Genomic DNA, 27,961 nt, shown 5'->3' on the forward strand with positions numbered 1-27,961 from the left:
GATTTCTATTATTTTTGTAAGTCTGTGTCTGCTAACATCCACAGCAATAATATTATTTTTTTATCTGCCATGTTATACCCAGGAAAACTTGATGGATTTGTGTGATCTAATATGCACACTTAAGATGCATGTCATTGTGCATAAATTACCGTACTGCATATCCAGTTTAGAGTTGCAGAGCTTTAATGAGAGTAAATTTGGTTTAAAACATTTAGTGTTAAAAAAAAAAATCTGTCCCCAGCACAGATGTTTTGCACTTTAGCATCTGAAACTCTCAAAGTACTTTATGCACATTTATATTTTTGTGGGTTTTAATTGAATTTGTAGGTCCACTCTTTACAGAATGAAAAATAGTCCTTAACTAGTATATGACACAGGGTTTCTTAGCTACAAAAAAATGCATGTAATTTCAGCAAAATATCATCAAAATGTGATAGCATGCTCATAGGAATTTCTGCTGGTTAGAAAAATTTTACAAATTTTGATTTTTTTTTTGTTAATTGAAGCAAAAGTAGAATTTCCCTCTTCCCTTTTATTCCCCCATACCTTTTTTGGTCAAACCTAATGAAGCTGTGTTAAGGAAAAATTAAAACTCTCAAAAAAATTGTTTCTGTATTCAAAGTAGTAAAGGTCTCAGAACTGTAGAAAACCTTAAGGTGATAACATGACAAACTCTCCTGGTGCAGTTCCCTTAAGACAGTGTTATACTTAGAATATATATAATATATATAGGATATAATGTTATACTTAGGCTGTGCTTATTAAAAAAAATGATATTCGTTCCATTTTTATTTTCCTGTGATAGCTTTCATACCAGATGTCTCCAGTTTACTAGCCAAAAATCATGTGTGAGAATCAAGATGTGTTGTTTCTGCCTCTAACATGGTTCTAACTAGATAAAGATTTTGAAAACGGCTCTGGTGTGCAGGTGTGTTAGTGTGGAGGAGATCAGAGTATTTCGTCTTCCACACCTGATTTTGCTCTACAGTGCAAACCAGTCTGACCTCTACCTGTATCATCACCAAGATATCCATAATAGTCAACAGCAGCATAGTGTGTCAGGTTATGAAAGTGTTACGCAAATGCCATAGGTGTTTCTCTGGCTCCTCTGGGCTGTGAGCGAGGGCACCAAAAGCTTTCCCATGCCTCATGCACCTCTCAGCATGCTAGTCCCTACCAGGTCTTTTGAGATCCAAATTTTCTCTGCCTTCTATAGAGCTCTGGAAGTATCTTCAGTAAAATAGTATTGCTGTATTTTACTGAAGAGAAAGGTAAGAGCCAGGCCTCAATTTTTCATTTTTACCTGGCTGTTGTACTACCAATGTTGACTTAAATAAGTGTGTAAATGTCTGTGAGAAGAATGGTGAGGACAATCTTTTGGCTTGCATAAAGGTGCGAGGTGAGTGGGGAATGAGAAAGGATGTCTTGGGAGTTCAGAACTGGGAGAAAATGAAAGGGAGGAATCCACTGAGTAAGACTTCTAATTTAGCCATTTTTGTGACTTATCACACCACTGATTCCTTGGAGTAGCAAGTGTCCTGATGTACAGTGGGTAGGTGTGCTGCATCACCAGGCCAGATTTGGTTAGTGCCTGACTTGGAATTTGTCTCCTCTAGATGGGGAGAAGGACTTCAGAGAGGTGAGATGTGGGGTAGCTCCTTGTCACAGTCATGTTCTTGACTTGTCATTTGTTTATCACTTCAGGGGTTTTCTTACATGTTGAATCCCTTTCCTTCTAGATTTTAAAGCAATTATTCTGAGTTAAATATTTGATGCAATAGTGATTTATATTGCTATCAGTAGTAGTAAATCCATAGTGTTCATATAGCTGTTAAGTATCTATCAGAGTTACTGTGTGTCTTTAGTACTGTAGTTCCTTTTTCTGTAATCAGGCAGCTTTTACAGGTTTTTAATAAGACCTCTAATTTGACAGAGGTTTTAACTGCAGTCCTATGTAGAATCAAAGTTCAGGTAGAAAAATAAGTTCAGTTAATAATTTTCACAGTCCTTAAGATGTGCTGGTAGGAATCTGGAGGAGAATGTTTTTCCTTTCCCCCTAGACTTTGACTTAGTGTACACTGTAAAGTCTGCACAGAGATTTCTGATGTGTGAAGATTTAATTTTAAAACTGTAGAACCATCAACCTTCCTTAAACATTTTATATTGTGTGCTAAATATTCATATGCCTTTTAAAGTCAGATATAGTCCACTGCCTTTCTTGCTTTTGCACTACTGAAAAAATTTTGTACTGAATAATAGGAGTCAATGCTACTTACACTTCAAGTGTGATCAGATGAAATTTGAATAGAAAATATTTTCACAGTGTTAGAAAACTTCATTCTCCCTTCTGAAAAAACAGTGCTGAGCAATGCCTGTGCCAGAACTCTTGTGCTGTAAACTGAATATATAATTTGTGTGGAACATGCAATGTTACACTTCTGTGTGGTTAAAACCTTGCAGCATCAGTTATTCTCTTTATTGCACTTGACATATGATGTCTTGTTTTATTCACACTGTGGATTTGATTTTTCCAGTGTAAAAACAAAGTAAACAAACAGAAAGAAACCATGCAATGTATTCAGTTCCTCAATTGGTGTCATAAACTTTCTTTTGATGTGAACTTTTTCCTTTGCTTCTCTTTGTTCTAAACTTCTATTTTGCAATAAACATTTTGACAGTAAATTTTACGCATCTGTGTTCCTGTGTAAAATGCTAGTGTTTCAAGAGGTTCCTTATTGTCTGCTGGTTTAGTTGTTTTCATGTTACTCAGTGTGACATTTCTCCATTTTTCCCCTTATCTTTTTTTTTTAACTTTGTAATAGATAACATTTTATGTCACTGTTTATATTTAAAAATAGGAAAAGCTGAAAAAGTCCATTGTGCAACCAAAAATACAGTGCTGGACTTCTGCGTTTGACCATACAAATTATTCTACCAGGTTCTTCACGCAGGACCGGCATGTTTGATTATAAATAATTACAAAAGTCATGACCCACTGCCTCCCCAAAGATCTGTGTGGTTGCCTCTGGCCATCCCTACCTGTTAGTGGTTGCCTCCAGCACTACTTTTGCCCCACAGCTTCTTGGCCAGGCTGCAGGTAACTCTTAGCATAGGCTATGTCTGACTTAACAGCAGGTGGGTTGAGAAGATTGGCTGGAAATATGGTGTAGAGGATGAAAGAGACTGGAAGACCTCTTTTTTTTTCCTCTGGCAAAGACCTCCTCCCATCTGCCACTTCACTGAGATGCCTTTGGCTGTGTTCACTTGGGGGAGGCAAAGGGATGGGTTTAATGGCCCCCTAGGTCCTCCTCACTGAACTGGTCTCCTGGATGGTTTGTGCCCAGTAAGGTTTGGCTGAGCCATTGAAGGGAGGAGGAGGAGGCTTGGAAGAGAAGTCCTCAAACTCAGAGTGGGTGGGACAGCAAAAACTCGTAGCCGCGGAGACAGAGCTCACAGGATGCAAGGGCAGTCGCAGCCCTTTGATGGGTATGTCTCGTGGGTGCTGCAGAAGCAATGGTTGAAAGTTGTGGGCAGGTTACACTAGACCACAGTCTTGGTGCTTGGAGAGCCTGGGAAATGTTTGGTCTGGTGTGTAGTGGGTGACTACCCATGGGGAATGGGTGAATTGCTGGCCTGGCAGAGGCTTGCTTGGCCTGTCATTCAGGGGACTGGATTGCTTGAAGGCCTGCAGGGCTTGCAGTAGGTGGTAACAAAACTTCCAGGTGGGTAGGTAACTGAGCTGACTCTCTCTTAAGAGTGTGCTATATATATTGAATAAATTTGCAACTAGATCATGATGTTGAGTCATTGGGAGACACTGACAGCCCAAATACATACAAATTAATGTCACCTCCTTAGCTGGATAAAAATGCAAAGGTGAAATTTGGAATAACATATGCTCGAACAAGTGAAACAGAAATCAGTGTCACAATGAGATCCTCTGTTGTGTCCGTTTGCAATTCATCCCAGAATTGCACCTAATGCATCCATCCTCTTGTGCATCCTCATGCTGCAAGAGCTAACACCATCTTACATACAAGAAAGTGTGCCCTATGTGTGTGACAGCACTGGCAGCGGATGGGAAGTGCTGCTCTTGCAGAGCCTCAGGGGAGCAGTTATGAAGCGTTGGCAGAAACCAAGAGAGAGTTGTCTGTACAGGAAGATGAGCTGCAGTGGCCCAACTCCAAATTCTGCTTTCAGTACCATTTAGTGACAGCTTCCTTCCTTTTGCAGAAAATACTCCTTGTCCTAGGGAGTGCCGCGATCACAGCACTCCTTTCATTGCAGAAATCAAGTGGTACCAAATCCATGACAAGAGCAAAATCCTTCCCATAGCGTCAGAAAAAAGAGGAGAGACACCTAGAGAGTCCTTCATTATTGGACTGTTTTGTTTTGCTTCCTAAATTGTTTTTATCAGAAATCTGCTGGTGATTTTATCTCTGGAAAGTGATGGGATCAATTTATTACTGCTGTCATGCTGTTGGAGCCAGCGAGTGATCAGTTTGAATTCAGGGGCTTAGGATGTCACTCTTACATGAAGTGCTCTCTGGTGCCCTCACTATGAGATTTGTGGCCTAAAGTCCTTCCCTTTGCAAGAGGAAAGAAACCAGATAAAATTGGCTTCCAGAATATAATTTGGGATGGAGGGGAGAAAAACAGTCAGATGGTTTTCTTTTCAATTCATATCTCTCACACAGTTGCTGCCCTCCTTTGATATTTGTGCGTGGACTGAAGAAGATGTGGTGAGTATTAATGGGACCGGTGCTGTGCTGCTCTAGGTCTGTAAGGTACAATCAGTACTGAGGGAATGACACCTAGATCAGAACATCTCGTTGAAATTTTACTGCTATTTCTTTGCTGGAATTTGTATCCTAGAAAGACTTTGAAACAACCATGGATAAATTAAGCCCTTAAGTGGCCTTGATAGAATAGTCACATTCTCCAATGGCCACAAAATAACGTGTGCTGGGAGCCCTGCAGAGGACAAAACGGATTTGAGTTTTTTATCCCATTGCATGCCACCATGTGGCAATTTAACTGAAAGTTAAGGGTTTTTAAGAGGTGTGGGATATCTCTTTTGTATAAAACATGGCATTGCATCTTCTTTTTACACCCTTTTTTCAGTTAAAACACTAAGCAAGAAATGTCAATGATTTATCTCTAATGCGTTACTGTGTCAGAGTGATTTTAATGTCTCTTTTAGAACCCTCTTTATGTGTGGTGCATCGTGTGCTTGTTTGACAAAAGGTTACCAAAGGACTGTCTGGAAAGTCAGTGCAAAAGCTACCTAACTTCAGTTATTTTATCATGTGACAGATTGCTAAGCTTTTGCTTTGGTCATTTCTATTGTTCCTAATAATGATAAACTAATGAACGTGGCCACAAAATAGAAGGCAATTTTAATATCATAAATAAGTGTACTCACTCACATTGGAGAATCTTGAGTCCTTTACCCAGTTAGAAAGATTTTAGAATTCTGTTTTAAAAAAAGATTAATTATGCCTGTGGGCTCCAAATTACTGTAATATAAAATTTTCATTATATGAACTTCAAGATTTATTCCTCTTTTTTTGCAGTATTTGTGGATGCAACAACTTACTAGAAAAGGTAAAAGCTGTTCATATGTTCATTTATGATCGTATTCATGTATATATATAAATTTGTTCATCTTTTTTTTCCCTTCAGTGAAAAGCCCTGTGGATTTCTGAATAACTTCTCTTATCTTAAGGTGATGCTTCTGGTGAAATGAGTGTATATGCTAGCTTGTTTAAGGAACATCATATCACTGGGAAACGATTGCTTCTTCTAGAAGAAGAGGATTTAAAGGACATGGGAATTTTTTCCAGAGGACACATCATTCATTTAAAGGTATCTAGTAGCATAAGTTGAAGACTGCCATAGAGTACAGTCTGAGTATTCAGAAGGACTCTACAGATTTGCGGCAGTATTTAAAAAAAAAAAAAGTTATAAAGCTATATAGAGGACTTGTGGTACCAAAAAAATCAGAGTTATGAATGAATGTGTATGGCTCCAGACCCCAAAGCAAACCTGAACATTTTCTGAGGCATGAAAATGTGCTGTGATCTTCACACTCTGTGTGAAAACACTCTGTGTTTTGCTGGAGGTGGGGATTGATCAGACTGGTAAGGATTCTTCGAAGAGGGCCATTCCCCCAACAGAAAGCTTTGGATCTCTTTTGAGAGTGTGTTCTCATAAGATTTCTCTTTCGCTAAGAGAGGATCAAATGAGGAAAAAGATTTTTGAACTGAAATCTCTGAACTTCTCAAGTTTTGCATCTCACCTCTAACTGAAAACTGCTTTGACTAAGAAAACTCCCTTGGACAATTGCTTTGTCAGTTGTGGGTCGTTTTGCTTTTAGAGCTTTGTTTTTGGTGTTTAAAATATTTAATATTTGCAATGAATTCAGAAAATCATGGTCTGGAAAGTGTGATCACAACAGCAGTAATAGTATTAATACTGTAGCCACAGGGGATACTTTCGTTTCCTGGTGATCAGCTTTGAGAAAACGATTTCTCTAAAAGCAGCATTTGGGATTCTGTTGGGTCTCAACGATTTTATACTACAATTTACTGGTGGAGGGATACTTTTATCCTAGCTGCTAATCCTGCAAATTTAGCCTCAGCTCCGTGAGTCTCACAGATTCATTCCCCCTTGCTCATCAGCCATTGTTTCCATAGCACACACCATTACTGATATATTTAATTTACATTTCCTACAGGGAAAATTACTGAAATTTAATAAAGTCAATAATGCCCAAAATGAAAGATTTCAGCTCCCTCAGTTGGCTGAACATCAGTAAAAACAACCAAAACAACCCTCCAAACATTTCTTTTTCTGATTAAGCAGATCTGATTCTGAATGCTAGATGGGATAGAGCTACCAGGACACTTTCCAAAGCAGAGCTGTATTTTAAGCTGTTTTTGCATGCCCTATATCTCCACCATGAAAAATACAATGCACACTGTACTGCACTGTTTTTCAAACCAGTATTTACAGTGTTAGATACTGAATTAGAGTACTCATCTGATCTTTTTTTTTTTTTAATAGACTGCTATTGAGAAGTTAACCCACGACTACCTAAATCTCTTTCATTTTCCACCATTAATTAAGGTAAGCCTCTTGTTTATGTAAGAAGTGCTTCTCATGTTGGTACAAATATTTTATGTCTCAACTTTTGTACCATTCCCTGGAAGGCGAATGAGCAGGTCACACAGAGGGTTTGTCACTGCTTTTGACGAATGTGGGGGATCAACAACAGAAACGGGTCACACCAGAACAAGCATTGTGATAATGAATGTTGTTTTCAGTGAGACTCTAAGACTTTGCCATGGAGCTGGTGCTTTTAAATTCAAAGACTGTGATAATGTCAGACTACTGGTTGTGATGCCCTTGTTCTCATTAATCAGAAATTACTCTTAAGAGCCATTCCACTGAAATTGTGCTACAGCTTGCCCACAGCCATAGGAAAGGCAGACTCCTGGCCCCGAATGAGCCCATCGTTCCTCAGCTTGCTAACGTTACGGGAGAGAAGAGTTATTTATGTCTGGCCACCTCCGTGCTAGCCTGTTGGTTTTATGACATCAGTCACAAGAGCTGTGAAAAACAGGGACAGTGTTCAGGAGCCTCCATGTTCCTAGAGCCGATATCGGCCTGTTTTAATTTTGTGAGCTAATCAAGCAGCTCTAGACCCCAAAGCCTGAAGTACCTTTTCTAGTCATACTTTATTGCAAAACTGTGCAGTGAAATCCACTTAAAGTGCATTTGCGTGCAGTGAAACTGTTCCCCTGCAAGGGAAAAGGAAAGTCCAGCTTTTGCCGCCGGGCCGCACAAGCTGTAATTCCCATTTCAGCGGCTGCAGTGGGGCTGCTCAGTGCGGGGCAGAGCCGCGCTGTCTCCCGCGGGCCGCCCCAACACCGGCTGCCGACACCGGAGACCTGCCATGAACCGCCGCGTGAGTTTTGGCACCTGGCGGACCAGGGTGATACCGGCAGCGCAAGCGTGGCTTCTTGCTCGCTGGCAGACTTACACCCTGTGAAAGGCACATCCCGGCGCCCGCAAAAGGCCTGGCGTCTGCCTCCCTTGCGATAGGTGCAAACTCTCACGCTATGCTTCTTTGGCAGGATTCAGCAGGTGGGACTGAAGAAAACATAGAGAAAGTCGTGAATCTTGAACTCGTGTTCGGTTACCACTTAAAGCCAGGAAGCGGGCCACAGGTAAGGTGGGAGTCTGGGTCGGTCTGCTTGCTTTGCTTTTCAGTCACTGCCCGAGGTCCAGTATCTTTAGAAATACGTTGCTGTCAAAATCCTTTTGTTTTGGAAATTGCTGAACAAATGTCAAGGTGGCAAATAGGGCTGAATCAGTGACAGGGAAACATACCCAAGAACAGGCTACAAGGAAAACAGTGGCACAGAGAGCTTGAATGAAAGCTTTCGTTTCCTCGTGAACAGTTTTACTAACTGTAATTTTTGTAATTCAGCTTTTTGCTTGGTTTCCTTCATCCTAATGGGTGTGCAAGAACAATCCATTTGTGCAGAAAAACCCATTCAAATAGAGGTCTTTGGTTGGGAGGGAAAGTCGAATGGTGACGTATGCCTGATGTCAGTGGACACGCAGAAAGGTGTTGTCTTTTTATGCACTGAGGAGGAGTTTGGAAAATACGTAGCATGCTTGGCTGCTGGCTGGGGATGGGGCATGTCATGGTGGTGACCATGTTCACTCGCAGGACTGAAGAAGGCAAGCAGGGATAGGTGCAGCACATTGCAGACAGCAAAGTGCTGTGCAGGAGATCATAAAAGGCAATTACCAGGGATGCCACATCCTAATCAAACCTTAGCTCCAAGCAGCGTCTGTTCAAGGGTCTCTAGTTACACCTCGGGTAACTGGTGTGTTGACTGCTTACTCCAGACGTTCCAGGCAAGCATTCCCACCGCATTGTCTTTTCTCAGGAACAAGGTTTGTCCCACGCTTTTTGTTTTCTTTATTCAGCTTGCCATGGATTCTGAGTTCAAGGGTTTTAGAATTAATCAGCTATGTGGAAATGGTGTGCAAAGCATTTCTGAGTTAGAGTCAGGGGTTGCGACAGCAGGATTTGTTTCCTTTTGTATTTGACAAATCTGCATTGTGTGTCCACCCTAAACTTGTGGGAGGCTGGCTTTCATCTTGTGTTATCTGAGAGCTTTGCTTTTAGGACATATTGTTTGTAGAAGTCTCTTGATTTCTGTACTTGGTGGTGCTTGCAGAGAAAGCATTTAGGTTTGTACTTGGTAGGAACTTGGATTCGTATTGAAGTCATTTCATCAATTTGAAAAAGCTCTCTGCTTTGCTGTCTGAAGATGGCCTTTTTTTTCCTTTTATCCTAAGCACTTTTTTTTTTCCTATGAAAATCTTCTTCATCACTATGTGAATTACTTGGACTTTCTCAGTGTTCTTGAAAGCATGTAACTTATGATGATATATAGCTGCTTTTTTCTAGGTGTACATCTTTCCCTCCCATGTGCAACTGTACAAGGAACTAAAAGGCAATGCCATACTACACGTCTCCCTTGTGTTTCCAGTATGGGTTGCAGACAGGGGTGCAGGAAGGTGAGTGGTCTCCCCCAGGCAAGGGCAAGACAAGGAAGGAACAGAGCTTTGAGTGCTGGAGTGAAATACAGGTTGCATTACTGCCTACTAAGTTTGAGGACAAGTATTTTGGCCATGGCAGAAAAAATTTGCAAAAGGAACCATATGCCAAATCCTGTGGGACAGGGGCTATATTTTTACTAGAGGATGGGGCTAGTTGAACGGGAGTGTAATGCAGACATAACCTTTGCAGGTTTCTGACATAGTAACTGCAAAACTAAAAGCGGGCATTATATTTTTCAGTATTTTGGTTTTTGGAGGGTTTTTTGGTCTTTTCTTCCCCATGACCTCCTAGTTGGTCCTCTTTGCTCTGTGTGGTGTTACGCTCCTTCTTAGGGAAGTAATTCTTACCATAGCCGTGTGCCGCATGCTAAGTCTGCCTTTCCTGGGATTCACCTCTGTTTAATGAATGTGCCACTGAGGTGGATCCCAAGGAGTGCGGTGTGTCACCTAAATTTGTCTGGAATTGAAACTTCTGCCAGAGATCTACTTGATAGCTCATATATGACTTTTAAAGTGCTGCAGCTATACCAGTTTTAAGAAGTGGATGGGAATGACTAGACAGATTGAACTTCCAAGCAGTATACTATGGCCAGTGCGAGCAAGCTAATTTGTTTGCGTGAGAACTGCATTAAACACAACGTTGGCAAAGAATGGTGTGGTACATAAGATGCAGAAAATTGGCCTAGCTTGATTCTTTGAAAAATCCTGGATACAATCTTCTAGCTACCGTAGAGGCTGCTTTAAGCCAGCCACTGCTGCCATCACCCACATTTGTTCTGAAATGAACTGGAGATGCTGGGTAGACCAGGATGGAAGGGATTGAACTTCTTTTACTGACCCATTTTTGTAAGAAAGTGCTGGATGTTTCTTTAAAACTGGGCAGCAAAAACACTTGGGATCACACCTTCCACCATCTTTATAGCTAAAAAGGTGGCCTACATCAGTTTAAAATTAAATTCCTCAAAGGAACTTTACCCTGGCCACTCCCTGGCTCTCTAGTTAAGGAACATTTCTCCCATTTCAGCCATGAGGAAAATGAGGCAATAAGCTCAAATCTAGGTTATAACTTGAGAACGGTGGGTTCCCTGGGTGATGGGTAGACTGCTAGGCCCGTGTACGTAAAAGGAGCTTGCTAGGGTCAGCCAGCAGCTAGGGCAGCACAGCAGCAAGGGATCGGCTTCGCTCCGGGCTGGCCCTGGTCTTGCTGGGCTGAGCAGTCGGTAGTGGCTGGAGTGTGCCTCCTGGCATCGTTTCACCTGAAGGCAATCCAGTTCCCGTGCCCGGAGGTGGCCGTGCCGAAGCTCAGAGCGTGGGGCACCGGGGACGGACGCACGCTCCTGGTCCAGACTAGAGCACCGGCGTAGACCCGGCCTTGGTGTGCAGCGGCATGCGCCGCAATGCCATGAGGGCATAACCAAGCGGGACAAGCTGGTCCAGGGCCTGGCAGCCGTTTGAGGGGTCTGCATTGTGAATTCAGATGTGCTGGCCCAGACCCAGCACAGCACTGGCATGGTTACGCAGTCTGAGGTATGAGAACCATTCCCTCAGAGCACGCATGTCCTCTCCGTGGCATTGCGCGTGCCTGGAGGCACCACCAGTGCACCCCCTTCAGAAGCAGACAGCAGCATAGCAGAAAATTAAGGTCCTTAGTTATGCCGGTGCTTTTTAACACGGATCCTGGTGAATATACCTCAGGATGCCATTTGAATATTCAGCCTTGTCTATACACTAAACGAAACATTGACTTCCCCGGACTCAGCTTTACCATCCTAGGATTTGTCATCTAATTTAAACTGCCTCTGCTAGTGGGATGATGTTGGTTTCCATCAGCTGATAAATGCAGTCATTTCATTACAGTTTTCTTCCCTTTTTAGCTGCATCTTTGGAGGTGATGAAAGCTCGGTTGACCTTTGTGCTCTCAGAATGCATCAGGAGTGAGCGCTGCAAAGCTAACCTGTTTTTTAGAGATTTCTTTTCCAACTCTCATAGTTCAAGTTATGTGGTTACTTCCATTTGCTTCCTTTTAATGACCTTTCTGTACGCAATTCCCACTGAGCTAAAAGGTGATAGATTTAGACATTTTATATGAATTTTTATTCCACAAATAAAAAAAAGAGGGCCCAATTAACTCCAAGATACCAAAGGGGGTAAAAAACAAACCCTGACAATTGTGGCTTGAGCTGATTCGCAGAACTGCAGAGTGAATTTTCAGTGGCTTTCTCATCCTAGGTGGCTCATTAAAATTTCCCAATCAGGGAAAGGTGTCTGAGCTGTGTCGGCTCCACAGTGATGAATCATCCAACCCCTTAAGAAGGATTTCTCACAGTCTTTTTGTCTCCTGTTGATGCATTCTTTAGTTTTGGTCCTCAAAAGGGCAGAGTTTCACCATACCTTTGAATGTTTTCATTTTTACCGAATGTGGCACAGTCTGACCTATATCCAAACACAAAGCTTTGAAATTGGCTCACCATTTTGCCTTTTTTTCCCCCAGTTACCTCTCGCTCCATTTGACAAGGTAAGGAGCAGAGCCTCTTCAAAACCCTCTGATAACTGTGCGAACTGTATTTTAGCCCTGAATATCCAACCTGGGATATATTTTAATGCCATTATTTAAATGTGTGGTGCAAAAGCGTGTGTAGTAGTAGGGCTGCTTCAAAGAGACATTGCACCCAGTGCTGCATGTGGAGAAACATGGGCTGGCACAATGCAAGCAGTACCAGACAGAACAGTGCGAAAAGAGGTGTTGTAACTGGAATGCATTTTAGCAAGTTCTTGAGACCATTTTTACTGCTTCTTCCTCTCCACCCTTCCACTACATCGACACTGATGAAACCTTTCTTTACTTTCTTAAAGCTAATTCCTAGTGCAGTAGGACAGATGTGATATGACATCATCAGTTTAATTTGCTGTGTAAGATACTCCTCACGTTGCATTACAAACATGGCAAAAAACAAGGCAATGATCTAGGTCCAAAATTTAAAATTCCAGTTTTGTAGTTTTCAGGTGTATCATATTCACCACACACTGTCGGTATTTAATAAGTAAAGCTAGCAGAGCATTTCTTGTTATCTGGCCCTTCCTTTGAAAGATACTTGCAAGTACCTTGACTCTCTAAGATGCAGTTAGTTAATCTTATCTCAAAACCTCAACATCTCAAACCTATCTCTTTAATCTTATCTCAGAGCACAGGGCTTTCAATACTAAAAACTAATCGTTAAGAATGCAAGAATCAGAGTAGCAGTGTTTGTGTGTCATTTTCATAGGCTTGCTCACATTCTAATAAGTAGTCATTAAAGAGGTAACTACTTTGTAAAGAAAAGGGAAACTACCTAAGCTGTAAAATAAAACCACAGCTATATTTAAATAAAGCCAGCTATGTTCAGAACTGGTTAATTTAGTCCATGAAGGAGGCGTATGGATGAACTCCTTGTGTTTTCTTTCCAAGAGGGTTTGCTGGACCACGTATTGTTTTCACACAGGCGGAGCTAGTGTAACTCCACCATCTCCGCTGGGATTACAGCCAGCTAGCTGCTCCGCTAGCCACGGCATCCAGGTACCTGAGGTCAAACTCAAGCCAACACCTTTTTAATTTCTTGCATACACAGTGCTGAGCCTGGAACTCCCATTGGAAATGAGCTATTTTGCCTTAATCCTAGAGGGGCATAGACTTCGCAGTTAGGTGACTCACTCACTTGACTTTCTAGACAACATTTTTAATCTTGATCTTTATACCTTGGCCGCTCTGAATTAAATTGCTGTCCTCCACACGTCTCCCTCACATGTACAGCCTCGGTAGCCAGTACGTCCACAGAAGCACAAGTGATTCCCAGTAGTCTGTAGGCTTGCGACGTGTCCTCGCCAGATGACAGCCTAGGAGAGGACCTCTGCCGCCACGTGTGCGTAGCGTAGGTCCAGCTGGTGCTTTCCACACCTCCGCCTTTAACGTGCGGCACCCACAAGCAAGCCCTTCATTTTTTTGGCGTTGACTGAGACCACAGCAGTCCTGGTTTGCTTCTCGTCACATGGCAGGGGCAGTGCTTGGTAAATACCACAGCAAATCTCAGCACCAGGTTTATCGCCAAACTCCCCAACTCAGCTGCTACAACCTGCTGTTCGCAGGGCGCCAGCACGTCTGGCATTAATCGTCACGTTCCACTCCACGATGGCACAGCGTCTTACAGCACTGGATTTTAAAGGAGGACACTATCAAGGGGCGGATATTTTCGGCACTGCTAGGTGGTGGGTGTAGGTGGGGAGAGGCCACGCGCTTCTCCGGGCTGAACTGCAGTCAGTGAGCGCCTGTTGCCTCGTGGAGGAGTAAGGGCTCTGGCTTTCGGAGCAGGCACACAGGCAATTGATAACATAAATGTATCCTTCACTTGCTTTGTTTCTTTATGTTTTAAGCACATCTCTCTCAGAAGGCCTCCCCTCCGCCCCTGTTTTTTTCTTCATCCGCAACTGAAACAAAAAACACGGTGGAGCCACCTTATCTTGCTTGAGCCTAGCTGGCAACAGTCTGCCCTGACCTGAGACATGAGCCATTGTTAAGGGTATAACACATTTACATATTTTGCAATAAAACATCAGTTATTTGCATTACTGTGTCAAGTTTTATTTGATTCTTTCACCTAAAAATGACTCATTTTCCTTTCTTGTATTTTAAAAACCAACTACTCTAAGCTTGTTTGAGAATAATCAAAAATTGCCCATTTAGCTAGAAGTCATTTTCTTTTCAAAAGGCAAATGTTATTTAATCTTTCAGCTGTTCATTGTGCCATCATAAATACTTTCTTTTCAGCACAGTTGTGGGGACTGAAATGAGCCCACTAATTGCCTCCCATTTCGACTGACATGTGGTGGTTTAGTGGAAAGAGAACACAGCGGGGAGAAGGAAATAGGAGGCTGAGAAAATGAGAGCTAATTATTTTCACTGCCTCATGTCAGGCTCTGTGTCAGCCTTGTTTTTACAAACTGGAAGGTTTAGCACTAAATAAAACAAACTGGCGTCATGTTTTTATATACTGGCAGTGTCATGGAAGCAGCTGCACATCTCAAAGACAATATAATGCCTGCATTCGCATGGACACCATCTGACAGCCACTGTGAGCCACTGCTAATGAGGATATCACAGTGGTGCCAAGTGAAAGGTGCTGAATTATGTATGATTCTTCATCAGTGCAGCAATAGTCCTGTACATCATTATGAGACATTGTTTTGCTGAAGAGATTAAAACATTCTTAGTTCCAGACCCTGCAACCTATACACGCTACAAGAGGTTATTAATGGAATTTTTAGGGAGAGTTTCTTGTGGATTTCTTTTTGGTTAAAAATATCTCATGGGACAAAGCAGTGGTGGGTCATGACACTATATATATAAAGAAGAGAAGCAAATTAACCATAATTGTGTTATCTGCCTTTAAATCCAGAATAATAAAATATAGTGTAGCCGGGTGATACATAATGATAAATAACCCAAGTGCTGTCACTAGATGTTCAACTCTAATGCCTTTAAAACAGCAGGTTTCAGCAGCTGAGATAGATAATAGCTAAGAATGTAAAGGAGCTTCTGGGGACCTAAATCATCAACATGCTACTACTTTTAGTGCCAGCATGACCAACATTTTTTTTCTCATTTGTTTCATCTGGCATTACATCTTATTTTTCTTTTAATATCCAGTTGCCTGCTACAATGCCATTCCCGTTTTTTCTTGAATCACACAGAAAAAAGTTTATTGCAACCACTGATTTTAAAATGCATCCTGGATTTGGGCCTCCTTGAAAAATGAGGTGTCTCCCCAGCAAGAGTTTTAAGCTGGTGTTGCAGAAGACATGTTTGTTGTTTAAAGCCTGTGCCTGATCTTTTTCATTTCCCTTTCGGTTTCTGTTACAGACGTTAGTGCATATGGGATTAAAGGAGTATTTTCAGCACAGTAAGCAGGAGACCTAATTTTTAAAGTGTTCTTATTTTCTGTTTTGAAGCTGAGGACAAGTGGCTCAAAATATGTTTGTGATTTGCTTTTCTGTTTCTGCAGTCGTTTGCAGGGGTTGCTGATTTATTAGCTTTGTCAGAATGTTACCCAGACATGCTTTTCACACAAGTTTTAGTGACTGTGCCTCTCAGTTATGAAACCGCATTCTTCTTAATCCAAAAGCTGAAATTCTTCATTTAAATCAAAATCAAGCAGGAAAGTATTGGAAGGTATTTTAATGTTTGAGTTGCAAGATGTCCAGGGAAATCTTTTTTGAAGGACCTCATGCAAATATATTTATCAACTAGATGTTCTGAACAAACCATTTCGAAATTATTTTCCCATGTATGTCTTGCACTAAATGTAGTCTTGCTCCAAGAAATCTTATGGCTCCAATGCATCAAAGAAATGAAATACATACTATTACCCTAACCAATTTTTTACTTAAGTAGTTAGTAGTATCCTTCCAGTTCATTGCTAAATAAGAACCTATAAATTAATTGGAAAACAGGGAAATATTGTCCCTTTTTGCAGCACATAAATCTAGCATTATTTACTGCGTGCGTGAACAAAATGGTCGCCAAGTTTTTAAGCAAGGAAGCCAACTCTTGTATCTTATATGGTTCCAAAGTGTCTTGACTCTAAAGTCACCCGGATTCTTTCTTCCTTTTCCATTCTTCTTCTTTCTTTCTTCCCTTTCCCGTTCCCCTTCCCTTTCACCTTTTTCCCTCTCTCTCTCTTTCTTTCCTCCTTTCTTTCCTTTTCTTTCCTCTATTCTTTCCTCTCTTTTCTTTCCTCTCTTTTCTCTTTCCTCTCTTTTCTCTTTCCTCTCTTTTCTTTCCTCTCTTTTCTCTTTCCTCTCTTTTCTTTCTCTCCCTCTTTCCCTTTCTCCTTTTTCTTCTCTCTCTCTTCCTTTCTGCTTTTTCTCCTGCCTCTCTCTCCATTTTTCCCTTTCCTCTGACTATTTTACAATATTGCAAAATGAAAACCTTTCCAGATAAAATGAGATGAGTGTTTTTGCGAGACTGCTGAGCGTACATTCAGTGCTGTAATTCGCTCCTTTGGTATCTGCGCTGTGCGCCTGGAGAGAACGCCGAGGAGGACCGAAGGCTTGGGGGCTGGGTTTTAGAGACGGGAGACTATATTTCTCTTTATAAAGCTGCAGTTAGTAAACACGAGAAGGCGGTGTTTGCGTGCAGTTCGCGTGTCCCCAGCTGCTTCGGGCAGCCTGACGCTTTGCCGCACGGCGCAGGCTTGTGCGGGGGCCGCTGTGCCGGCGAGGTGCTGAAGCCACTGCGAGCTGGCAGGTGCCCAGCGCCCTAGTTATACAGTTACGTCAGCTTTTTCTTCAGAGAGGGTGGTTTGATTTACATTGTTTATTAAAATAAACTCAGGTCTGTCAGCTTTGGTCTGTAGGGAGACTTGGTTGCACCAGCACAAAATCCTGATTCATGAAGCCAGGGGAGCCTGGGACAAGGTGCCCTCAGATGGAAAAGGGCTGCGACTCTTGGGTGCTTCACAGTGGTCTCACGACAGGACATACGCAGATTTAAGTTGATGATATATTTTATGTCAACGTTTTGTTCACTATTTGGCTTAGGTGTTTTCGTAAAAAGTAATAACTCAGCAAGTAAAGCACTGCCCTACTTTGTCTTTGAACCTCAGATTAAAGCTGCCCCGGGGGATCCACACAGCACCAGTTCAGGAAATTCTGCCCGAAGTCCGACAACAAGAGAGCCATGGGCAGCTCGAGAAGGAGGGTTTGAAAGGCAAGGGATCAGAGATAACTCACTCCGTCGCTGCTGTTTAGTCGCATAGTGCGTGAAGTCCTTAGCCGAGTTCAGGGCCTTGTGTTCAGTGCTGTGCATGCCCGGGAAGAGACGGGATAACCCCCGATTACGACCTAAAAAACAAGATAGAAAAAGTATGTGCAAAGAGCTCCAGTCCTCGATTAGGACACGGAGGCGACGGGTGACCGAAGCGTCATCTTAGGTGGCCCAGGACGCTGCTGGCAGCACTGGAAGCCGAGCCCAGCCGCCCGGAGCCCCATCCCCACGCCCTGGCCACCGAGCTGCGATTCCTTCCCGCGGAAACAGTCGTTGTGGCGTTGCTTAAATTAACTCTCACGTCCACTCCGTTCGCAAAATGCAGAAGCTTTCAATGGGGACAGATGGACATACAGGGCCAAATGCTTTCATAAGCATAATTTGTTGTGGTGGTTCTGAAATGATTATACTCCAGTTTTCTTTTATCTTAGAATTGCCAATTCAATGTCTGATTAAAAGCTTTGAGACTTTTGAAGGCTGAGCTCCTAAGTTACATTTTTGAGAGATGCACGTGCAAACACTAGCAGATAATTGCATGTACAAATGGATACTTTTTAGGCTGCCGTACATTTGTGTGTGCAAATAACTGCTTATGCAAGCCTTTGGCCCTAAATGGCCATCTGTGTCCCCATTGAAAGTTTTTGCATTTTATGAACAGAGCTGACGAGATAACTACCTCGCGCAAACGTTAAGTGAGAGAGCACCTGTCTGGCAGGCGGCAGGGAGCTCTGCCCAGGCACCTCCCTGGGTCCCCCAGGACGTCTGCAAGGTGCTTCTGGGAAGGGCAATCTCGTCCTTGCGTACGTGGATCAAGGCACGGCGATTTACTGCAGGCCTCGGGGACACGTTTTTGGAGGAACTCGGTGCACCTAACAGTATCTCATCTCCAAAATGCCTGCTGGGCACAGTGAGAAACGCTGGCTGCTTGGCTCGGTGGCAAACCTGGTCCCAGGTGTCCTGCTGCCCATCACCAGCCGGTCACGCTTGAGGACCCTGCTCCCGGCGCTCAGCCCTCACGGAGGGACCTGCGGGATGCGGCCAGCAGCGCGGGCCTCTTGTAGGCTCACACCCAGTGACGATGTTGGATGGTGGCCCCAGATTAAACTCATAGGATTATTTAAGGATACATGTAATTGCTTTGTTCTATTAGATTCATTATTACTATTTTCTAAGCTGAGCTCCCTTATAATTGACGATCCTCCTGGAAGTGAATGGGAGCAGAGGCTGCCCGGGATCTCACCGGACACTTGTATCTGAAATAATTGGGCTGTAGCAGCCAGCTCGTTCTCTCACCCACGACTTGAGCTCCTGTCTTAATGACGTTTCTTGGACCCTCAGGTCGTTCGTTCTTGGCTTTACCGGAAGATGTTTGCAGGGCTGGCTGCCATTACTGGCTTTAGCTCGGCTTCCCCGCGCTGCCCCGCTCCTCGCCTTGGCTTGCTCGCGCCGCGCTGCCGAGCCGGCCTCCGCAGCAGCGCTCGCCTCTTCCGGCCCTTCCGCGAGCCGCTCCGGGGAAGCTGCGCCGGTTGAGACAGTAAAACCCATCCACGCGGCAGCTGCTCCTCAGGGGCGAACGGAGAGGAGAGTTAACAAGAGAAGCTAAAGGGTTTTCACTATCAGTACTTTTATAGTAAAATATGCATATCTTAAAATAAGTACATGTTCCAAATATTTTGGGTTTCTCTTTTTAGTATATTGAGGATTAGGCTGGTTTTGGTTTGTTTTAGTTTTCAGTTTTGTTTCATTTTGCGTTTTTTTATTTGTATTCTAACAATCTAGCATTCTTTTTTTATTATTCATAGGACTGTAAATGGAAAATGTACATGGAGATGGATGGGGATGAAATTGCAATAACCTACATAAAAGATGTGACATTCAACACTAACCTACCTGATGTAGAGATTTTAAAGATGACAAAGGTATTTACAGCCTTAAAGCTTTCACAAATTCACAGATCTCAAACAAAGACATTAAAATACCACAGCAGTCGACTTTTGTGCTTGCGGAAGCTCAGTCTCTTGACAGCTTTTAAATAAAATGCACATTTTAAACAGATTTGTATCATAATAGGAGTTAGGTATTTTGGTTTTCTTTTAAGCTGACAATAATGTTAACAATAGAAAAATAAGAGAAGGAACTAATTTATATTTTCTTCTTTTAATTCCATGTTATATCTTCTGAATTTATTACCTCTTTTAAAGAAAAGAACGTCCAAAAAATTACTTTCCTTTTTAAGAGAAGAAAGTGATTTAAATGTTCCAATTTGAAACTTCCTGTGATTTGCGGGGGTGTTTTTTTCTTTTCTATTTTTTTTAACATGGTTTGAGAACTTTTACATGGTTCTAAGACTTCCTCGTTCATGCAGTGACGGGCTGCAAGGACTAAAACCCATCAGCGTGTTGAGCACGGACAGTGTGGTACTGAACATTTTCAATTCAGCATCACTGGACATTTTACCTTATTTCAGAATCTGCTTGTAAATAATTTACCAGCCAGCATTTAGACTGATTTTAATGTAAGCAAAAGAAGCTTTGCTAATGCACAGGACATTCTGTTTGCTGTTATTTTAATTGATTGTTTTTATTAATATGCTCCACTTGGTAATAGCTAACAAAATACATTTCTAAGTGAAAAAATATACAACTTGATTACCAATTAGAATGCTGCTCTAATGTGCACTGATAAAAAAAAAAAATCCTGAATGCTTTTAGCTGTGTATGCCTTACACAACATTTTGGGGGCATCTTTGGTTATTTTTTCTAAAGAAAAAGCTCTTGAGAACTAAAACTATTGAGAATGAGATTTCATGGGCAGAATAATAGGGAAAATATAAAAATATGTTGACAAAACATAATTTTGATAAAAAGGATTCTCCTTTTTGATCATGCTAATACTATTGTTATAGGTAGTGATTTCTAGAGCTTTACTATCATATTTGTGATTTATTATTATTATTATTATTTGCATTTTGTGTTGCAAGATAGCCTTCTGTTTAATTTTTTAGAACTTCCATTTTGGGCTTTTTCATTTTTTCCTTAAAAAAAAAGATTAAAATAAAAAAAAATCACCAGATACAGCAAGATTAACTTTTAACATACTTCAACATTTTCATATATGGCAGGGAATATCTCCACAAACCTTTAGCTATTTCTTCTCGCTTGTTTCTGAAATTCTCTCACCAAAAATTTGTGTGTGCACAAAAACTAAAAAGGGTGATGCCCCAATGAGAATATTCCATGTTGTCTAACTTACAGTCAGTTATTTCTAAAGCTCTCTTCTCAGCTTTCTTTTTATAAAAAAGGAAGTAAATAATTCCAAAATATATTGCTTTCCCTCATAACTTTTAGAGAAAAGTGTTGATGCTAACAATATGGAAAAGGATGCAAAAAGGCAAAAGTTAAAAATAGCTTTGGAGTGTTTTAGAAACAAGTCAGGAGATGAAGAACATGTCATAAAAATCCACCCATGTTTTTTTCAGCCACCTTTTGTAATGGAGAAATGGATTTTGGGAATAGAAGAACACCAATCTGTAGAATGTGTTGTTACGTATGAGGTAAGTTCTAGGAAACAAATTAAAAAATATTTATCCAAGATAAAACCTACATGGGAGATGTTGAAATCCTCTGCCTCTGTTATTTCCTATAATCAAGGCTTAGCACCCTGTAACGACTGTAAAAGCTAAGGTTCAGAACAAAAGCCGAATGAGGTCTGCAGAGACCGTGTTCTCAGACTCCTAGCCGGGACAGCTCTTTTTCTGAAGTAAGGAAACTCCTTTTACCTGAAGTAATGGTCAGCCTTGCTGGCGTTACCTGAAGAGACAGCGGTTTTTACCTTTTCAACAAAGAGCTAATTAGCAGAGCTGAGGGGCAAGAGGAGGAGAAAGAGAATGAGAAGTAGAGAGTAAAATAAAATAAAATCTGGAGACAATTTAGCAACATTTAATGTGATAGAAATTAGCCTTTGTAAAAAGAGATTGTGGTTACTTACAAAAGTGTTTCTGTAAAGACCAATGACATGCTTCACACTGAGGCTAATAATTGAAATTCCAGCTCCGTCCTAAGGCAAGGATTCAAGCGGTGATGGAGAGACAGGAAAATTCTGGACCTTGTTTGCTAGTCTTAGAAGTGAAGAATGGTAGTTTTCTGTTGCAAGAAGAATAACCCTGGGTTTCTTTTAGTCTGAAGTTCCTCCCAGGAATCACAGGGACTTACTGCAGAATTGAGGCGCATGCTGCTCCAGGAAGGTTATCGTGGAGGGAACCCCTGCAAAAATACTTGCTTTGTCCTACCTCTTTTAGCAGAAAGCAGTGTGTATTTGACACTCACATTAATATAACTAGCAGAATACGTTTTGTATTTGTTGAGAAAGGCCCTCAGATCTTTCTTCCACATGGTACATTAGTTGAAACAGTTATTCACTACCACATTTTTAGCATAATCATAAAATACCAGCCAAAATTATCTGGAGTCTAAAAATACTTGAGAACTGCCGAAGCGCTTTTGCAAAACAAACTCTTTATTCAAAATGCTGCTGCTGCCCAGGCGCTAGTGGAAGTTCCCTGGTAGGACAGCTTAGTCCGTAGTGCTTTATATCCTAACGTGGTGCTGTTTCCCGAGCAGAGCGACGTCAGGACTCCCAAAACCACCCGACACATCCAAGGTATCCGCTGGAGCAAAGTGAAAGCACAGGACGAGGTCGAGACGGTTCAGCTCAGGATACAGACCTCCCTCCCAAACTCGGAGAGCAGTTCACGGAGCAGGTCCAGTTCAAGTAAGTTGCTATACTCAGACTGCTGCCTACTGCTACTGCTACTACTACTGCCCTTATTGCTGACACAGGCAAGGCGTATACAGGGAGAACAGCAGAAAGCAAATGCTGTTATTCTGTTCTGACAATAGAGCTCCGTCTTGCTGCTTCAGCCTGCGCTGAGGTCCCCGAGATGCGCTGGGTAGATGCATGCAGGAGCACCCTGGCATGTATGACCTACCCATTAGGTAGCGATGTGTTCTATATCACAGTGTAACTTAAGGGGGGTGTCCTGTATGGAAGCATACGGGAAGTAGTCTATGGCGATTAGCTACAGCTCTTTTGTCTGCTGTGGTCCCTTGCAGTTGCACATCATCATCAGAGACAGAGCTCAGATCCTTCTGCTCCAAAACCCCAAATGCTTCACATCGAAGTGAGCTGAGATTTCTTCCAGTAGTAATCATCCTTAAATACACACACTTTTCCTACCCCATCCTTAGCCCTCCAATGCAGAAGACTTGGTCCTTGGGAAAGGTATTTCTACCTGTAGTCCAGGCTTCTTCCACTCTCTGTTGTCACGTGTGTCCGTATGCATGGCAGCCTTTCCAAGATGTGCTCCTCTCTCCAAGAATGCTTGTGGAGGCTGGACTGGGAGATCAGTACTCAAATCTGCCATTCTCCTCCAAAACAACAGGCTGCTCAGCATTGTATCAAGTGTGTTGGCACAGCAGAAGGATTTTGGCTGAAATCTAGAGCCCACACAGAGGGCACAGGCCTTGGCAGAGCTCAGCCTGGCAAAACTCCTGAAGGGTAAGACTTAGAGGAACCCTGACTGCAAAGGTCCCCTGGTCTTTCCCTGCCATAGTATAACATTGCGGATAATCAGTAAACCAAGGTAACCCGAATCGCTCTAGCTTGAAGCCCAAATGGTTAATTTGAGTGCTGGACAAAGTGTTTGCCCCCAAGAGAAACATCCCTCTCTGTATGAGGCTCATGTACTGGTGCAGAGCTGCGACCACGTGTCCAAGTACATCAGCAAGGCAGGACTTGTTAGCAAGGACGCATTTGCATGGCAATGCATCTAATCAGCTTTGGGACTGGACCTAGAGCACAGGTAGGGGCACTGTAATTATCTGTATAGTTGTGCCTTGGGTGAAGAAGATTTATTTCTCAACCAGGATGGTTGGCATCTGCTGGGAAAGGAGATAGTCTCTCACATCTCTTCCCTCTCTCTGTTGGGAAAAAAGGTTTCCACAGCCCTTGGAAGGATGCTGGCAGCCAGTGCTTTTAGCAGATTTGTCTTGACTTTCTCTCCCTGCAACCCAAGCTCAGCAAGAGTACTTCAATCAGCTCTTTTCTGCTGCTCATGTCCACCTAGCTCACAGGCAGCTTTGCACAGATGTTGTATTCAATACAGGGCTCCTCATGGGACAGCTGTGCAGACAGAGATTCCTCTTGTTCTGCAGAGGCAGGTAACGGCATACCCAGGCTGTCACCTCAGAAGCTGCGTATGGGGTGGCAAAGAATCCCTGGCAAATGCTGCATTGTTTTGACAGGTAAATGCTGCCAGCCTGGCAAACCCGTAAGTGTTCCTGACTGCCAGCTGTGCTGTAAGGAAGAATGGAAATTTGCCTGGGAAATTCTTCTAGCACATCTCACCTGCCCTCTCGGGCCAGCCTGGATTCATAATTATCCAGTTTTGGCTTCTTCTGGAAGTGTTTGTTATGGCCTCTGGGTCTTAGCTTATGAAGTGAGATGTGTTTAGTAATACAATGGGCTCTAAACTGCAGTCTTCATTTCTTAACTAAAGTACGCTATTGACATAGACAGTCAAACTCATCTCTAGCACAATTTTGCCTCTAAGACATGATTTTTTTTGTGTCAAGTTATTTGTTAGCCAAAGCATTTTTTCAGTTCACTTATGGCTGCAGAAATGTTTGGGTTGGGACAACTGAGGGGGCAGCACAGGAGCTGGAACAAGATACACTAGTCAGTGGAGAGTGAACGTCTTAGATTATGTACCACTACTGCCAAATGTAGAACAGTGGCCTCATGAATTAAGAAGGCTGGTTTAGACTACAGACATGTCTGAAATAGGCAATCTTATTCCTATGTAATGGTAGCTTGATCCAATTGCAACACAACTGTGTTTTGTAATGCAGGTGAGACCCTGAGCATGTTCTAGAAGATATGTCTTCATTGCAGATTAGCTCTGGTGATTTTGGTCTGGACATTTACTTCAGTATTCAGAATTCCTGATTCAGAGTCCAGGTAAGGGAGAAGATACCACCAGGCCCAGTGAGAGGTTCAGAGTTACAGAGGTAGCTCCACTGGAGCATGCAGGGGAGGCTCCCACTTGGGAGTGGGACCAGGGGCTGCTGTGAAGAACAGAGACTGAACAGCTTGAAGGCACCAAAGGGAGCACCTCATTCGGGAGAGACATCAGTGGTGGCTCCTGGTAGGGTGTGCGGCGGCTGCCTGAAAGGGAACACAGATGCTCCTTCTGAGGCAGCTGATAGCAAGTGAAGACACGAATTCAAGTCCTGAGTCTGCTGTTTCCAGATTTATGAAGTCTGTGTTTCACATCTACAGTCTAGGTAGAAGAACACAGGGGGATGACAGAGGAGACAGTATTTATAAAGTACCTTTCACCATGCACATTTCTTTTAAAACTGTGACTTTGAAGGAGGTTAAGAAACAGAGAAGGCAATTCCCATCTGTCTTTTTGTGAAAGGAGGTTCATCTCTCAGTGCAGACAGAGCTATCTGCTGTGGAGATGTCACAGTCACACTTTGACAGGAAAGACAGTTTTCTTTTGACATATTTGACATTAAGTTGAAGTGATTTAAATCTCTTGGGATTCAAGCAAAGTCTGAGGAAAGGAGGAATGGAAGAGACTATCCATTACGTCTTAACAGGAGCAATCTTAACAAGGACAGAGCTACTAACCAGCTTTCTGAAAACTCCCCACAGGAGATGCAGTGGTAGTGTTGCTAATAAGAGCTGGAGGACTCACTCTGGAGGAATGCTTTCCTCAGGAAACCAGCAATAAGATGACAGAGGAACTGGAGTCCTCTGCTGTGTATAGTAACATTTCAGTCGCATTTATCCTGCTGCAAGCTGCCAGGGTTATGGTTTTCTCTTGGAACGATATTAGCAATCTTTAAGGACAAATCATTCAAATCTCTTCTACAGCAAAATCACTTAGGTTGCTCCCTGTGGGTTTTTGGCCAGTACTGTGGCCTCTGATAAAAGGAACTCCTGGTCTCAGCTGTACCCATAAAGTAAAAAATCAGGCAGCCTTCACAGTCCAAATGAAAAATTTACAACTACTGTATTTGCTATAGGCTTTCATGCCAACCACGGGGCTGACTTTCAACAGTGCTTCAGTCTGATCTCTGGGAGCTACAACTTTTGTTAAGATCCTGGGACTGTAACAGTAGGTGCGAGGGCACCATAATACCATAGTTAAGTATTCTCTATCCATGCTATCCTAGTTGGAGTGTACTGCCTTACTGGCTTTTTCACATACAGAGTCATTTTCTCTGTGAAAGCCAGATGAAGGTTACGGACTTTAGTTGTGGCTTAGACTCAGTGTTTGGAGTATCCAAAGTGAATTGACTTCTGTGTTCATAGTAATAATAATCACTGAAATAGCTCAGCTAGTTGTGGTGTATGCCAGTTTGAAGAGAAAACGGAGAGAGAGGTGGTGAGTTTGGCTGCTGCAGTGATACCTTTGTGCTGAAAGTTTCCATCCTGCAAGTGGACAGACTCACGCAGGGTTTTGCCCCACCTCTGTGTATGTGCTCGTCTGGGAACGGCGGGACCATGCCGGCTGAGACAGATGCAGGTAGAGGGGACGCTGCAGCGGCGGCCGGGGCGTCGAGGTAGCCACTCGGTAGTTTCCTACTCCAAGCTTGTTCTGAAGTCTGTAGGCTCTTTTGCAATGAAAGCTGTGGAGAAATCTGCCCAGGCTGCCAAGAACATCACAGGAAATGTTTAAAACCCACTTGAGTTAAAAACACTGGGAAGTGTTTGGGAGTGGAAACCCACTTTAGTGCACAAATTCACTGGATGGTTCAATAAATATTTTCTAGTCTAAGCTCTATAATCTGCACTGGCATAACAAACATTTGCATCAGTTACTTTTTCTAAAGTATGTAATGCTGAACATCCTCAAACCTAGGATGATTTTCTGCAAGGCTGGGAGGCAAAGGGCGATTTCAGATATACAGTGATTCTTCAGATGGACGAAGCCTCGTACCTTTGGTAAACCAGAATGCAATTTTTCAGCAATTCATACAAAGCTGATCTTGGTTCTGTTTCTCTCCCAGGTATTGATAGTGAGTGGATGAAGACCCTGAGAATGCACCAGATAGCAAAAGCCACTTCCCTTCAGCATGCTCATCCCCACAGCCCCACCACCGTAACGCATTACCTACCCTACCTTCGGAGCCAGGACTCCTACGCCGCGGCCGTAAGGAGGACACGTGGTCCTGTCACTTACCAGTTTACCTCCATCAGCCATTCCAGAAATTCTTCTCCCCTTTCGCATGGTTTGATGAGAAATTTATCAAATCTACATCTTAACTCAAAGGGGAGCAGTAACTCTAGCACCGCTTCTGATACCGCTTCGGAAAGGGACAGGTCTGCAGGCAAAGCCCGAAGTGCCTCCCACAGCGGGAACTCCCGCAGCTCCTCCAACGGGAGGCACAGCGGGACGAGCTCCCCCGTGGCCCCCCGGCACTCGGGGAAGGCGTACCGGACTTCCATCTCAACGCCCGGCACGTCGCGGGCCTCCGACCACAGAAGGTACCCGCACGCTGCCCCTCAGCCCAAGGCCATCCCAGGCATGCCTCTGCAGAGCGAAAGCGAGCCCCGGAGGAGTGACGGAGAGGGCAAAGCGAGCGAAGGAGGATGGATAAAGGTGCAGCACGCGAAGAAGTCCCACAGGCAGGCAGCCGGCAAGCCGGGCAAAGAGAGACCCAAAGGGAGCTGGCGAGGCCGGAGACTGTTCTGAGGCAGGAATCTGCGGATGGTTTTGACCGAGTTATTTTCCCTTTTATTTAACAGAATGTTCAGATGAAACAGTGAAAATACATGTGCTTTTATTTAATGTTTTCCTACTGCTGGTGTACAGCACTGAAGTCACGATACTACCTCTCACAGTTTACCAGCCAAACAGTGCAGATCTGGGTGCTGCTAGTGGAAGAGAATGACTGTCTGTGTCTGCTCCTGTCACGGGGAATTGCTCTCATTTCCAGAACTGATTAATTTAATTTGATCTTCTGCCCTCCCTTTGGCTGCTCATGTTCTTAGCTGAATGGATATCCATTAATTTGCTTACTATTTCAATAATAAAACCGGTACAACACAACAGTGTGCCATAACACAAAGTTCTTCGTTTCATCCTTGCAGACCCAGTTCTGCTGTTTACCTCCCCTCACCACAGCTCTTTCTCTGGATACCGAGTCTGCCTGTGAGTACGGTTTCCCCACAGCCCATTGAATCTGCCTCTGCCAGGGCTATAGGAAGAGATAATATTTTTAACAGATCATTGTAGTCAGAAAAAAACAGGAATGCATAGAGATTTTTCTTCAGGTCTACTCCAGTGACTTCACTTCTCCGCTTCCAGCCTGCCGTCCCCTTTCAGGAATTTCTCATCTTTCTCTTCATGAAAAGCCCAGATAGCAGGTATCTGATACCGCAGAGCAGACTCCGTGACATCCATAGCTGTCATAATCAGAAAGAGAAAAAAAAGGATAGGCTTTATGC

General features: G+C 43.0%; 1 protein-coding gene across 2 annotated transcripts in view; it reads left to right on the plus strand.

Annotated features, from left to right (window-relative positions):
* The window catches only part of MAP3K20 (mitogen-activated protein kinase kinase kinase 20), a 93,490-nt gene extending 65,927 nt beyond the window's left edge, over nt 1–27,563 (plus strand). For both annotated transcript variants that reach the window (XM_064514972.1, XM_026092957.2), the window contains exons 12-20: nt 4,698–4,742; nt 5,577–5,607; nt 5,729–5,868; nt 7,069–7,131; nt 8,142–8,234; nt 19,243–19,359; nt 20,919–20,993; nt 22,060–22,210; nt 26,521–27,563. In XM_064514972.1, the coding sequence (XP_064371042.1) occupies nt 4,698–4,742; nt 5,577–5,607; nt 5,729–5,868; nt 7,069–7,131; nt 8,142–8,234; nt 19,243–19,359; nt 20,919–20,993; nt 22,060–22,210; nt 26,521–27,206 (1,401 nt within the window). In that variant the 3' untranslated portion in view covers nt 27,207–27,563. The remainder of the gene's footprint in view (nt 1–4,697; nt 4,743–5,576; nt 5,608–5,728; nt 5,869–7,068; nt 7,132–8,141; nt 8,235–19,242; nt 19,360–20,918; nt 20,994–22,059; nt 22,211–26,520) is intronic.
* The last annotated feature ends 398 nt before the right edge of the window (nt 27,564–27,961 follow it).

The sequence above is a fragment of the Dromaius novaehollandiae genome, chromosome 7 (assembly GCF_036370855.1).
Source record: "Dromaius novaehollandiae isolate bDroNov1 chromosome 7, bDroNov1.hap1, whole genome shotgun sequence".
NCBI classification, from domain to species: domain Eukaryota; kingdom Metazoa; phylum Chordata; class Aves; order Casuariiformes; family Dromaiidae; genus Dromaius; species Dromaius novaehollandiae.